At 57.1% G+C, this 12,391-nt stretch overlaps 2 protein-coding genes across 2 annotated transcripts in view; both read right to left on the reverse strand.

Moving 5' to 3' along the window:
* Positions 1-4,239, reverse strand: part of LOC138734968 (E3 ubiquitin-protein ligase HUWE1-like) — a 97,342-nt gene extending 93,103 nt beyond the window's left edge. The window contains exons 1-3 of the mRNA XM_069882798.1: positions 4,164-4,239; positions 2,499-2,571; positions 1,340-1,413 (exon numbers count right to left, since the gene is read on the reverse strand). Coding sequence (XP_069738899.1) covers positions 1,340-1,384 — 45 coding nt within the window. The 5' untranslated portion in view covers positions 1,385-1,413; positions 2,499-2,571; positions 4,164-4,239. The remainder of the gene's footprint in view (positions 1-1,339; positions 1,414-2,498; positions 2,572-4,163) is intronic.
* A 1,198-nt stretch (positions 4,240-5,437) lies between these two features.
* LOC138734967 (histone H3.v1-like) lies at positions 5,438-11,987 on the reverse strand (the record flags this gene model as incomplete). The annotated part of the gene is made up of 3 exons (XM_069882797.1): positions 5,438-6,046; positions 9,781-10,166; positions 11,878-11,987. Coding segments are annotated over 3 exons (658 nt in total), but the record flags the coding sequence as incomplete, so codon positions are not given.
* Between the last annotated feature and the right edge of the window lie 404 nt (positions 11,988-12,391).

The raw sequence follows: 12,391 nt of genomic DNA on the forward strand, positions 1-12,391 counted from the left end.
CCCAAACCCCCCCAAAATGCTTCAAATCACCCTCAAACTCCCTCAAACGAGCCCCAAGCCCCCCCAAAATGCTTCAAATCACCCTCAAACTCCCTCAAACGAGCCCCAAGCCCCCCAAAAATGCCCCAATCCCCCCAAAAATGCCCCAACTCCCCCCCAAAATGCCCCAAGCCCCCCAAAATGCTTCAAATCACCCTCAAACTCCCTCAAACTAGCCCCAAACACCCCAAAATGCTTCAAATCACCCTCAAACTCCATCAAACTAGCCCCAAGCCCCCCCAAAATGCCCCAAGAACCCCCCAAAATGCCCCAATCCCCCAAAAAATGCCCCAACTCCCCCCCAAAATGCCCCAAGCCCCCCCAAAATGCTTCAAATCACCCTCAAACGCCCCAAAATGCTTCAAATCACCCTCAAACTCCCTCAAACTAGCCCCAAGCCCCCCAAAAATGCCCCAAGAACCCCCCAAAATGCCCCAATCCCCCAAAAAATGCTTCAAATCACCCTCAAACTCCCTCAAACTAGCCCCAAGCCCCCCCAAAATGCCCCAACTCCCCCCAAAATGCCCCAAGCCCCCCCAAAATGCTTCAAATCACCCTCAAACTCCCTCAAACTAGCCCCAAACGCCCCCAAAATGCCCCAAGAACCCCCCAAAATGCCCCAATCCCCCCAAAAATGCCCCAAGAACCCCCAAAATGCTTAAAATCACCCTCAAATTCCCTCAAACTAGCCCCAAACCCCCCCAAAATGCTTCAAATCACCCTCAAACTAGCCCCAAGCCCCCCCAAAATGCCCCGACCCCCCCAAAACACCCCCAAAATGCCCCAAGCCCCCCCCCAAATGCTTCAAATCACCCTCAAACTCCCTCAAACTAGCCCCAGGCCCCCCAAATCATCCTCAAACTCCTTCAAGGCCTCAACCCCCCCCCCGAAAAAACACCCCAAGCCCCTAAAAACACCCCCAACCCCCCAAAAAAAACACCCCAAGGTGTCCTCAAACTCCCTCAACGCCCCAAGCCCCCCCCCAAAACCCCCGAAACCAATGCCTGAACCCCCCAAAAACCACACCAACACCCCCAAAACGCCCCAAGCCCCCTAAAAACGCACCAAATCCCCCCAAAACGCCCCCAAAAAAAAGTGAAACCATCCTCAAACTCCCTCAACGCCTCAACCCCCCCCAAAAAATACCTCAAATCATCCTCAAACTCCTTCAACACCCCAATCCCCCCCGCAAAAATACCCCAAATCATCCTCCAACTGCGCCGATTGCCCAAAATCGCCTCAAAACACCCCAAAACGCTTCACCCCCCCCCAAAAAAAAATAATTAACCCCCCCCCGCACCGCCTCCGTGGGGGTTTTCTTCAGCTTGGTGCGATCCACTTTCATTTTGGGGGGGTCAGGTCCTCACGCTCCGCCTGGGAGAGACACCAGAAGGGGTCGATTGGAGAAAAGGGGTGGGGGGGCAGGATTGAAAAGGGGGGTTCAGGGCTGACCCCCCCCCCCAAAAATCAAACCCCTCTGGGTGAGGGACTCGCCGTCCCGGCAAGCTCCGCGGCGCAGCCGGCGGCGCCCGATGACGTCGCGGCCTCTGGCTGAACAATGAATGTGCAAAACCCCAGCGCGGCGGCTTTTTTTTTGGGGGGGGGGGGGGTCCATTCCTTCACCCCCCCTTTTCTCCTCCCCCCCTGCACCCCAAGCCAACCTCCCCCTCGTCAGCGCCGCCGGCCTAACGAAGAGAAGCTCGTTAGTGACCTAATTAAACGCGCCACGACGCGGAGTCGACGCCGGTTGGGTTCCCCCCCCCCCCATGTCCAAGAATCCCGGTGCTGCCGGCACAGCCGGTTTGGTGACGGTGACGCATCAAATTGGGGGGGGGACGCCCCAATTGGGGGATATTTTGGGGTGCCCCCCCAAAAAAAAGCGTTTTGGGGGACCCTTACTTAAAAATTAAGGTGTTACGAGGCGCCCCCCCCTCAAAATGAGGCAGTTTGGGGCGTCTCTGCTAGAATGAAGATATCCTGGGGTGCCCCCCCTTAAAAAAAAGAGCATTTTGGGGTGCCCCCCTTTAAAAAAGGACCATTCTGGGGTGCCCCCCCCGAAAAAAAGCGGTTTGGGGGGGCCTTATTTAAAAATGAGGGTGTTACGAGGCACCCCCCCCCTCAAAATGAGGCAGTTTGGGGTGTCTGTGCTAGAATAAAGATACCCTGGGGTGCCCCCCCTTAAAAGAAAGAGCACTTTGGGGGGCCCCCCCTTAGGAATAAAGCACTTTGGGGTGCCCCCCCTTTTAAAATGGGGCATTTTGGGGTGCCCCCCCTTAAAAAAGGAGCATTTTGGGGTCCTCCTCCCCGCAAAGCTCCCACTAAAGCTGACCCCCCCTGGGCCTTCTACCCCCCCAGGGTGGTTTTAAAGCCCCCCCCCAATATTTTAGGGGTACCCCCCCCTCAAAAATAAATAAATTGAGGGGGTTTAAAGTGAGGAAAAAGTTTTGGGGGGGCCTTACCAGGAATCACAACCAATCCATCCTCGATCCCGGTCGCTCGGTACGGAGAGAAGGGGGGCGAAGCCTGGTGCTTCTAAAAAGGGGGGGCAGCAAAATTTGGGGGTGGGGGGGAGGTTTTGGGGGGCTTTGGGGGGGGGGGAAATAACGGGGAGACCCACGGGGGGGGGTTAAAATAATGGGGGGGGTTGTTATGTTATAGGGGGGTGTTTAAATGATTGAGAAGGAGAGTTAAGGGATACGGGGGGGCTCTAAATAATGGGGGGGGTGTAAATTAAAGGGAGCTGAACCCCTAAATCCCAAGAAAGGGCCCCCCCAAATCTTGAAGGGGGGTAATTATAGCTGGGGGGGGTGTTAACCTGAGAGAGAGGGACCCCAAAATCCCTTAGGGGGGGAATTAGGGGGGGTAAAGCCACAGAGGCGACCCTGAAATCCTGAGGGTTTCGGGGGGGGGGAATAAATAATTTGGGGGGGGTCTAAAAGGGGGGGGGACCCCAAATTAGGAGAAGCTGCAGGACGAACCCCCTAAATCCTTAGAAGCAGCTCAAAGAGGCTCTTAAAGAGCAAGAAACTGCTGGGGGGGGCGGGAGAAGAGGCAATAAAATGGGGACTGGGGGCTCAAACACTGCGGGGGGGGAAATATTAATTAAAATTATTAATTAAAATGGAGGGGGAAAAGGGGGTTAAGTCAGGGATGAGGGGAGAATGATGGGGGGGTTAAAATGTGAAAGGGGAGCATAAATTAAGGTATTAAATCACAAGGGGGGGTTAATCACAAGGGGTAAATCACACGGGGGGGGTAAGTCATAAAGAAAAAATAAATTATATAAAGAAAAAATACACCAGAAGGAGGTAAATACAGGAAAAAAAGAGAGTAAATGATAGAAAAGAACTAAAAAATAGAGGGAGAGACTAAATAATAGAGAAAATAAAGCTTAAATCATTCTAAATCACAGGATACGGGGTTCTAAATCACAAATGAGTGAGGAAAATCAGGGAGGGGGGAGCCTAAAATCAAGGGGGGGTTGAAAATTAAAGGGGGGGGTGTTGAAAATTAAAGGTGAGGGGGGTAAATCGAAAAGGGGGGTACGAAGTTATGGATTGGGGGCGTAAATCGGAGAGGGGGGTTAAATTAGAGAAGGGAGAGGAGATCACGGCGGGGAGTAAAATGGGGGGTAAATCGGGGGGGTTAAATCACAGGGGGGTAAATTGGGGGGGTAAATCATGGGGAGGGGGCGAGTTAGGGGGAAGAGGGGTAAATGAGGAGAAAAAGGGGGGTAAATTGAGGGAAAGGGGGGGCAAATCAAGGCGGGGGGGCAAATGACAAGGGGAGTAAATCGAGGAGGGTGTAAATCACGGGGAGGGAAATCAAGGGGGGGGCAAATGACAGGGAGGGGGGACAAATGACGGGATTGGGGGGCAAATGACGGGACTGGGGGGCAAATGACGGGATTGGGGGGGTACTAATTCCTAGATTGAGGGGCTAAATGACCGGGGGGGGGCGTTAAATGAAGGGCAGCAGCCAGTGGGGGGGGCGTTAAGGATCACGGAGGCCGCTGAGGGGAGTGGGGGGGGGGCGGCGGGAAGGGGTGAAGGGGGGGGCCCCCCCTCCCCTTTGTAGGAAGCGGAGCCGCGGCCGAGCTCCTCCCGCCCGTCCCCGCGAGGTACCTGCTAAAGGGGAGACGGCGGAGGAACGGGTTAAAAGAGGCGGGGGGGGGTGGTGTGAAGGGAAATGGAGGGGGGGGGGGTCAGCACCGGGCCCGGCCGCCTCCTGCCGCCGCCGCCGCCATCTTACACAGCGCCCCCCGAGCCGCCGAGATCCCGCGAGAAGACGGAGTCTCGCGAGAACTGCGCGCGGGACGGGGAGGGGGGGCGGGAACCGAGGGAGTCTCGCGAGACTTCGCCCCTTCGCCCTTCAGCGCCCCGCCCCCCGGCGCCGGAAATCTCGCGAGATCTCGGAGGCGAAGGGAGCGCCAAGGCGAAGCCTCGCGAGATTTCCTTGCGGCGAGCAAGTCTCGCGAGATTTCCTCCCTCTCCAGCCTCTCTCTCGCGAGATTTGGCTTGGTCGCTTCGTGAAATCTCGCGAGGCTTCAGCAGAATGGAAGAGTCACGGAGCACACCGGAGGGGGGGGGGGGGGACACACCGGGAACGGGCGGTGCTCGCAATGAAAGGGCCCGAAGCCGGTAGCGGCGACACCCCCCGCCGTCCCCCTCAAGGCCCGGCTCACTCACCGGCTGAAAGAACGAGATCTCGCGGCGAAACCTCGCGAGAGGCGGAGGGAAGAGAAGCGGGAAGAGGAGCGGGCCCGCCCTGAGGGGGAGGGAGCGGGGGGGGCGGGGAGAAGGGGAAGGATGGAAGGTTGGGGGGCGGGGTGGGGGGGACGCTCCCTCAGCGGCGGCAGCAGCGGTGGCTGAGGGGGAGCGCGAGATCTCGCGAGAGTTGAAGGGGAGGCTGAGGGGAGGTGCGAGTTCTCGCGAGACTTGGCGGGGAGCGCGAAAATTTGAGATGGACCGTGAGATCTCGCGAGAGTTGAGCCGGGGGGAGGGGGTGAGAGCGAGATCTCGCGAGAGTTGAGGGGGTTGGGGGTTTATTGGGGGTCCAGGGGTCACCCCCAAACCTGGGGGGGTCCTGGGTGCATTTTGAGGGGGGCAATTCTCACTTCTGAGCCTCCAGGGGGCCTAAAATCCAGCCCTAGCCCCCCCCCCAACCCCATAGACACTTCCAGGGGACCCCAAAACCCACCCCAGCTTTCCCAACCCCATCAGGGGACCCCAAAATCCCTTTCTGAGCCCCCAGGAACCCCAAAACTCAGCCCTACCCCCCCTCAAAGGTAGGACTGGGTGAAGGGGGGTCCCCTTGATTCCCCCCCCCCCCCACCTTTTCCCTCACAAACCCCTGAAATTTAGGGTTTTCTCCTTTATTTTATTATCCTAACAAATACAAAACTCCGGGGCGGCTCCACATCCCCCCCACCCCCCCCCCTCCTCGACGCGCCTGCAGAACCCAGGAGGCAGCCAAAAAGGCTCCACCTCCCCCCCATTCAATCAATCAATCAATCAATCAATCAATCAATCAAAGCCCCCTCGGTGCCCAAGGGGAGGGGCTGAGGCGACAGGGGGCGTGGTTACGCGAGGCCATCACCATATATGGCAAAGGGGGCGTGGCTTGGGTTAGCCACGCCTCTATTACGTCACCCCTAGCGGCCAGTAGGGGCGTGGCCTCGCGTATCTTCCATATAAGGAAAGGGGGCGTGGCCACGTGGCTCCCATTGCAAGGTATCAGCAAAAGGGGGCGTGGTCTCGAGCAAGCCACGCCCCCTCCCAGACCCTTCGTCTTCCATATAAGGAGGTGGGCGTGGCTTAGCGCAGACCACGCCCCTCAGTTCACATTATCTCATTTGTGGGCGTGGTCTCCGTTGGCCACGCCCCTCCATGCCCATATAAGGGCAAGGCCCCGCCCCCTCAGAGCAGCAGCTTCCCGTTGCGGTGGATCTTGAGGATCCGTCCCAGACGCTGCTTGGCCGTCGCCAGCCCCTTCTTGGGGCGCTTTCCTGCAAAAACATGACGGGGGTCAGCCCCAAAAAGCTCTTGGAAACCACATTTCTGTCCCCAAACCCTCCCGGACCCAGAAGCCCCTCGGATCTGCCCCAAAACCCCTCGAATCTGCCCCAAAACCCCTCGAATCTCAACAAAACCCCTCAAATCTGCCCCCAAAACCACTCGAATCTCACCAAAACACTCAAATCTCACCAAAACCACTTCAATCTGCCCCAAACCCCCTCAAATCTCACCAACACCCCCTCAAATCTACCCCAAAACCCCTCAAATCTTCCTCCAATCCCTTCGAATCTGCCTCAAGCCCCCATGAATCTGCCCAAACCCCCTCGAATCTGCTCCAAAACCCCTCGAATCTGCCTCAAAACCCCTCAAATCTGCCCTAAACCGCCTCAAATCTGCCCCAAAACTGCCTCAAATCTGCCCCAAAACCCCTCGAATCTGCCTCAAAACCCCTCGAATCTGCCTCAAAACCCCTCAAATTTCAACAAAACACCCTCAAATCTACCCCAAAACCCCTCGAATACGCCCCAAAACCCCTCAAATCTGCCCCCAAACCCCTCGAATCTCAACAAAACCCCTCAAATCCGCACCCAAACCCCTCGAATCTCAACAAAACACCCTCAAATCTGCCTCAAAATCCCTCAAATCCGCCCCAAACCCCCTCGAATCCGCCCCCAAAACCCTCGAATCCCACTAAAACCCCTTCAAATCTCACCAAAACCACTCAAATCTCACCAACCCCACCTCAAATCTGCCCCAAACCCCCTCAAATCTCACCAAAACTCCTCGAATCTGCCCCCAAACCCCTCGAATCTCAACAAAACACCCTCAAATCTCCCTCAAAACCCCTCAAATCTGCCCCAAAACCCCTCGAATCTCAACAAAACCCCTCAAATCTGCCCCAAAACCCCTCGAATCTCAACAAAACCCCTCAAATCTGCCCCAAAACCCCTCGAATCCCAACAAAACGCCTCGAATCTGCCTCAAAACCCCAAGAATCTGCCCCAAAACCCCTCGAATCCGCCCCCAAAACCCTCGAATCTCACTAAAACCCCTTCAAATCTCACCAAACCCCCTCAAATCTCACCAAAATCCCCGCACCCCCCAAACCCCCTCGAATCTGCCCCCAAAGACCCACCCATCTGCCCCAAAACCCCTCAAATTTCACAAAAAAACCCTCGAATCTACCCCAAAACCCCTCAAATCTGCCCCAAAACCCCTCGAATCTCAACAGAACCCCTCAAATCTGCCTCAAAACCCCAAGAATCTGCCCCAAAACCCCTCGAATCCGCCCCCAAAACCCTCGAATCTCACTAAAACCCCTTCAAATCTCACCAAACCCCCTCAAATCTCACCAAAACCACTCAAATCTACCCCAAAATCCCTCAAATCTCACCAAACCCCCTCAAATCTCACCAAAATCCCCGCACCCCCCCAACCCCCCTCGAATCTGCCCCCAAAGACCCACCCATCTGCCCCAAAACCCCTCAAATTTCACAAAAAAACCCTCAAATCTACCCCAAAACCCCTCAAATCTGCCCCAACCCCCCTCGAATCTCAACAAAACACCCTCAAATCTACCCCAAAACCCCTCGAATATGCCCCAAAACCCCTCAAATCCGCCCCAAAACCCCTCGAATCTCAACAAAACCCCTCAAATCTGCCTCAAAACCCCAAGAATCTGCCCCAAAAACCCTCGAATCCGCCCCCAAACCCCTCGAATCTCACTAAAACCCCTTCAAATCTCACCAAACCCCCCTCGAACCTCCCAAGGACCCCCTCAAACCTCAAAAAAAAACCCCAATCTCACCAAAATCCCCTCAAATCTCACCCAAACCCCACAAACTGCCCCCCAACCCCCTTAGAGCCCCAATTTCCCCCCCAAAAACCCCTTAAATCCCCCCCCAATCTGCCCCCCAAACCCCCTAGACCCCAATTTCCCCCCCAAACTGCTCCCCAAACCCCCATAAATCCCCCCCAAAACCCCTCTAGACCCCCAATTTCCCCCCCAAACCCCCCCTAGACCCCCAATTTCCCCCCCAACCCCCATAAATCCCCCACCAAACCCCTACAAGTCCCCCCAAACCCCCTAAAAATGCCCCCCAAACCCCTTGAACCCCCAATTTCCACTCTCAAACCCAATAAATCCCCCCAAACCCCCATAAATCCCCCCAAACCCCCTAAAAATGCCCCCCAAACCCCCTTGGACCCCAAATTCACCCCCCAAACCCCCTTAGACCCTCAATTTCCCCCCCAAACTGACCCCCAAACCCCCTAGACCCCCAATTTCTCCCCCCCAACCCCCCCAAATCCCCTCCATCCTCCCCCCAACCCCCAATTTCTCACCCCCAACTCCCCCAAAACTGCTCCCCAACCCCCTTGGACCCCCAATTTCTCCTCGCAAACCCCATAAAACCCCCCAATTTCTCCCCCCAAACCCCTCTAGACCCCCAATTCCCCCCCAAACACCCTTGGACCCCCAATTTCTCCCCCCAAACCCCTCTAGACCCCCAATTTCCCCCCCCCAAACTCCTCTAGGCCCCCAATTTCCCTCCCAAACACCCCTTGGACCCCCAATTTCTCCCCCACGACCCCCTCTAGACCCCCAATTTCCCCCCCAAACCCTCCTAGACCCCCAATTTCTCCCCCCCAAACCCCCCTAGACCCCAGATTTCCCCCCAAAACCCCCATAAATCACCCCAATGCCCCCCCAAACTGCCCCCCCAAACCCCCTAGACCCCCAATTTCCCCCCCAAACCCCCTTAGACCCCAGTTTCTCCCCCCAAACCCTCTTAGACCCCAAATTTCCCCCCCAAACCCCATAAATCCCCCCAATGCCCCCCAAACTGCCCCCAAACCCCTGGACCCCCAATTTCCCCCCCTAGACCCCCAATTTCCCCCCCCAAACCCCCTTAGACCCCAATTTCTCCCTCCAAACCCCCCTAGACCCCAAATTCCCCCCCAAACCCCCATAAATACCCCCAATGCCCCCCAAACTGCCCCCCAAACCCCCCAGACCCCCAACTTCCCCCCAAACTCCCCTAGACCCCCAATGTCTCCCCCCAAACCCCTCTAGACCCCAAATTTCCCCCCCAAACCCCATAAATCCTCCCAATGCCCCCCAAACTGCCCCCCAAACCCCCTAGACCCCAATTTCCCCCCCAAACCCCCTTAGACCCCCAATTTCTCCCCACAAACCCCCCTAGACCCCAAATTTCCCCCCCAAACCCCCATAAATCCCCCCAATGCCCCCCCAAACTGCCCCCCCAAACCCCTAGACCCCCAATTTCCCCCCCCAAACCCCCCTAGACCTTCAATTTCCCCCCCAAACTGCCCCCCCAAATCCCCTAGACCCCCAATTTCCCCCCAAACCCCCATAAATCCCCCCAATGCCCCCCCAAACTGCCCCCCAAACCCCTTAGACCCCCAATTTCTCCCCCAAACCCCCCTAGACCCCAAATTTCCCCCCAAATCCCCCTAGACCCCCAATTTCTCCCCCCAAACCCCCCTAGACCCCAAATTCCCCCCAAACCCCATAAATCCCCCAATGCCCCCCCAAACTGCCCCCCAAACCCCCTAGACCCCCAATTTCCCCCCAAACCCCAAATTTCCCCCCCCAACCCCCCCTAGACCCCCAATTTCCCCCCAAACTGCCCCCCCCAACCCCCTAGCCCCCAATTTCCCCCCCCCAAACCCCCCAGCCCCCCAATATCCCCCTCCCCGTTACCGGGGGGCGCGGCGGTGGCGGCGAGGGGGGGTCTCCGCTGGCTGAGGAAGACGCCGGGGGCCATGGGGGTGGGGGCTCTCCCCGCCTGAGCCCCCCCGAACCCCCCAGCCCCCCGGGACGAGCCGTGTACTCGTGATCAGCCAAACTTGGGGGGTACGGGGGGTCCTGGGGGGGCTCCGGCTCCAATTCCGCCCCCGCCACCTCCGTTTCGGGGTCCCCCCCCGTCTCGGGCTCCGCTTCGGGCTCTTCTTCCTCCTCCTCTTCCTCTTCCTCCTCTTCTTCCTCCTCTTCTTCCTCCTCCTCCTCCTCCTCTTCCTCCTCGGGGAGGGCGGCGAGGGGGGGCGGCGTTTGGGGGGGCCCTTCCTGCGCTGCAGCTTGCGGTGCTCCTGGGGGGGGGAGGAAAAGGGGGGGTCAGGGGGGTGTTGGGGGGCAGTTAAGGGGTTTGAGGGGTAGTTTGGGGGGGCTTGGGGGCATTTAAGGGGTTGAGGGGGCATTTAAAGGGTCTGGGGGGCAATTGGGGGGGCATTTAAGGGGTTAGGGGGGAATTTAAGGGGTTTGGGGGACAGTTTTGGGGGGTTAGGGGCATTTAAAGGGTCTGGGGGGCAGCTGGGGGGCATTTAGGGGGTTGTGGGGAATTTGGGGGGCAGATAAGGGGCATTTAGGGGGTTTAGGGGGCATTTAAGCGATTTGAGGGGCAGTTAAGGGGCATTTAAAGGGTTTGGGGGGTAGTTTGGGGGGCTTGGGGGCATTTAAGGGGTCTGGGGGAGAATTTGGGGGGCAGATAAGGGGTCTGGGGCAGTTAAGGGGCATTTAGGGGGGTTAGGGGGCATTTAAGGGGTTTGAGGGGCAGTTGGAGGGCATTTAAAGGGTTTGGGGGTAGTTTGGGGGTCTTGGGGGGCAGGTGGGGGGCATTTAAGGAGCTTCGGGGGTAGTTTGGGGGGCTTGGGGGCATTTAAGCGGTTTAGGGGGCATTTAAGGGGTCTGGGGGGGAATTTGGGGAGCAGTTAAGGGGTTTGGGGGGCAGTTAAGGGGTCTGGGGGCAGTTAAGGGGCATTTAGGGGGTTTAGGGGGCATTTAAGGGGTTTGAGGGCAGTTGGGGGGCATTTAAAGGGTTTGGGGGGTAGTTTGGGGGGCTTGGGGGGCATTTAGGGGTTGAGGGGTAGTTTTGGGGGGGCATTTAAGGGGTTTGAGGGGCAGTTGGGGGGTTCAAGGGGGCATTTAATACTCCCTCGACCCCTTAACTGCCCCCCCAAAGCCCATAAATACCCCCTGAACCCCTTAACGACCCCCCAAACCCCCATAAATAGCCCCTTTAATCCCTTAAATACCCCAAAGCCCCTTTATTACCCCAAAGCCCCCTAAATACCCCCATTAACCCCTTAAATACCCCCAAACCTCCTTTATTACCCCCAAAGCCCCTTATTACCCCCTTTTAACCCCTTAAATACCCCAAACCCCCTTTATTACCCCCAAAGCCCCCTAAATACCCCCTTTGACCCCCTAAATACCCCATTTAACCCCTTACTTGCCACCCCAAACCCTCTAAATACCCCTTTTAACCCCTTAAATACCCCAAACCCCCTTTATTACCCCCAAAGCCCCCTAAATACCCCTTTTTAACCCCTTAAATACCCCTTTTAACCCTTACTTGCCACCCCAAACCCTCTAAATCCCCCTTTTAACCCCTTAAATACCCCATTTAACCCCTTAAATACCCCCAACCCCCTTTATTACCCCCAAAGCCCCCTAAATACCCCCTTTAACCCCCTAAATACCCCCTTTAACCCCTTAATTGCTGCCCCAAACCCTCTAAATCCCCCTTTTAACCCCTTAAATACCCCTTTTAACCCTTAAATACCCCAAACCCCCTTTATTACCCCCAAGGCCCCCTAAATACCCTCTTTTAACCCCTTAAATACCCCCCTTAACCCCTTAAATACCCCTTTAACCCCTTAATTGCCGCCCCAAACCCTCTAAATCCCCCTTTTCACCCCTTAACCGCCCCCAACTCCCCTAAATCCCCCCTTTACCCCCCTAACTGCCCCCCAGCCCCCCTAATTGCCCCCCCAGCCCCCCCTAACTGCCCCCCCGGGGTACCTGCTGGGCCAGCTTGGCGGCGGCGGCCGCCAGCCCCGTCTCGACGGAGGCGACGCGGGTTCCCTCGCGCACGGGGCGGCTCTGGCGCGGCAGCGACGGCGTCACCCGCGCTGGAGACCCCAAAAAAAAAAAAAGGGGGTGAATTCAGGGGACCCCAAAAAAAATAGACAGGGGAGAATCGAGGTACCGTCCCCACAAGTTTAGGGGTTAACGGGGGGGGGGTGCAGGGGGCGGGTTAAGAAGAAAATTCAAGCCGAGACACTTAAATCCCTCTCGAAACCCCCAGGGGACCCCAAAATCCAACCTCAGGCCCCCCAAAACACTCAGGGGACCCCAAAATCCGACCTCAGACCCCCTAAAACACTCAGGGGACCCCAAAATCCAACCTTAGACCCCCTAAAACACTCAGGTGACCCCAAAATCTGACCCCAGCCCACCCTAGACTCACAGGGGACCCCAAAATCTGACCCCAGAACCCCTAAACACTCAGGGGACCCCAAAATCCAACCTCAGA

This window comes from Phaenicophaeus curvirostris, unplaced genomic scaffold (genome assembly GCF_032191515.1).
Source record: "Phaenicophaeus curvirostris isolate KB17595 unplaced genomic scaffold, BPBGC_Pcur_1.0 scaffold_344, whole genome shotgun sequence".
Taxonomy (NCBI): Eukaryota; Metazoa; Chordata; class Aves; order Cuculiformes; family Cuculidae; genus Phaenicophaeus; species Phaenicophaeus curvirostris.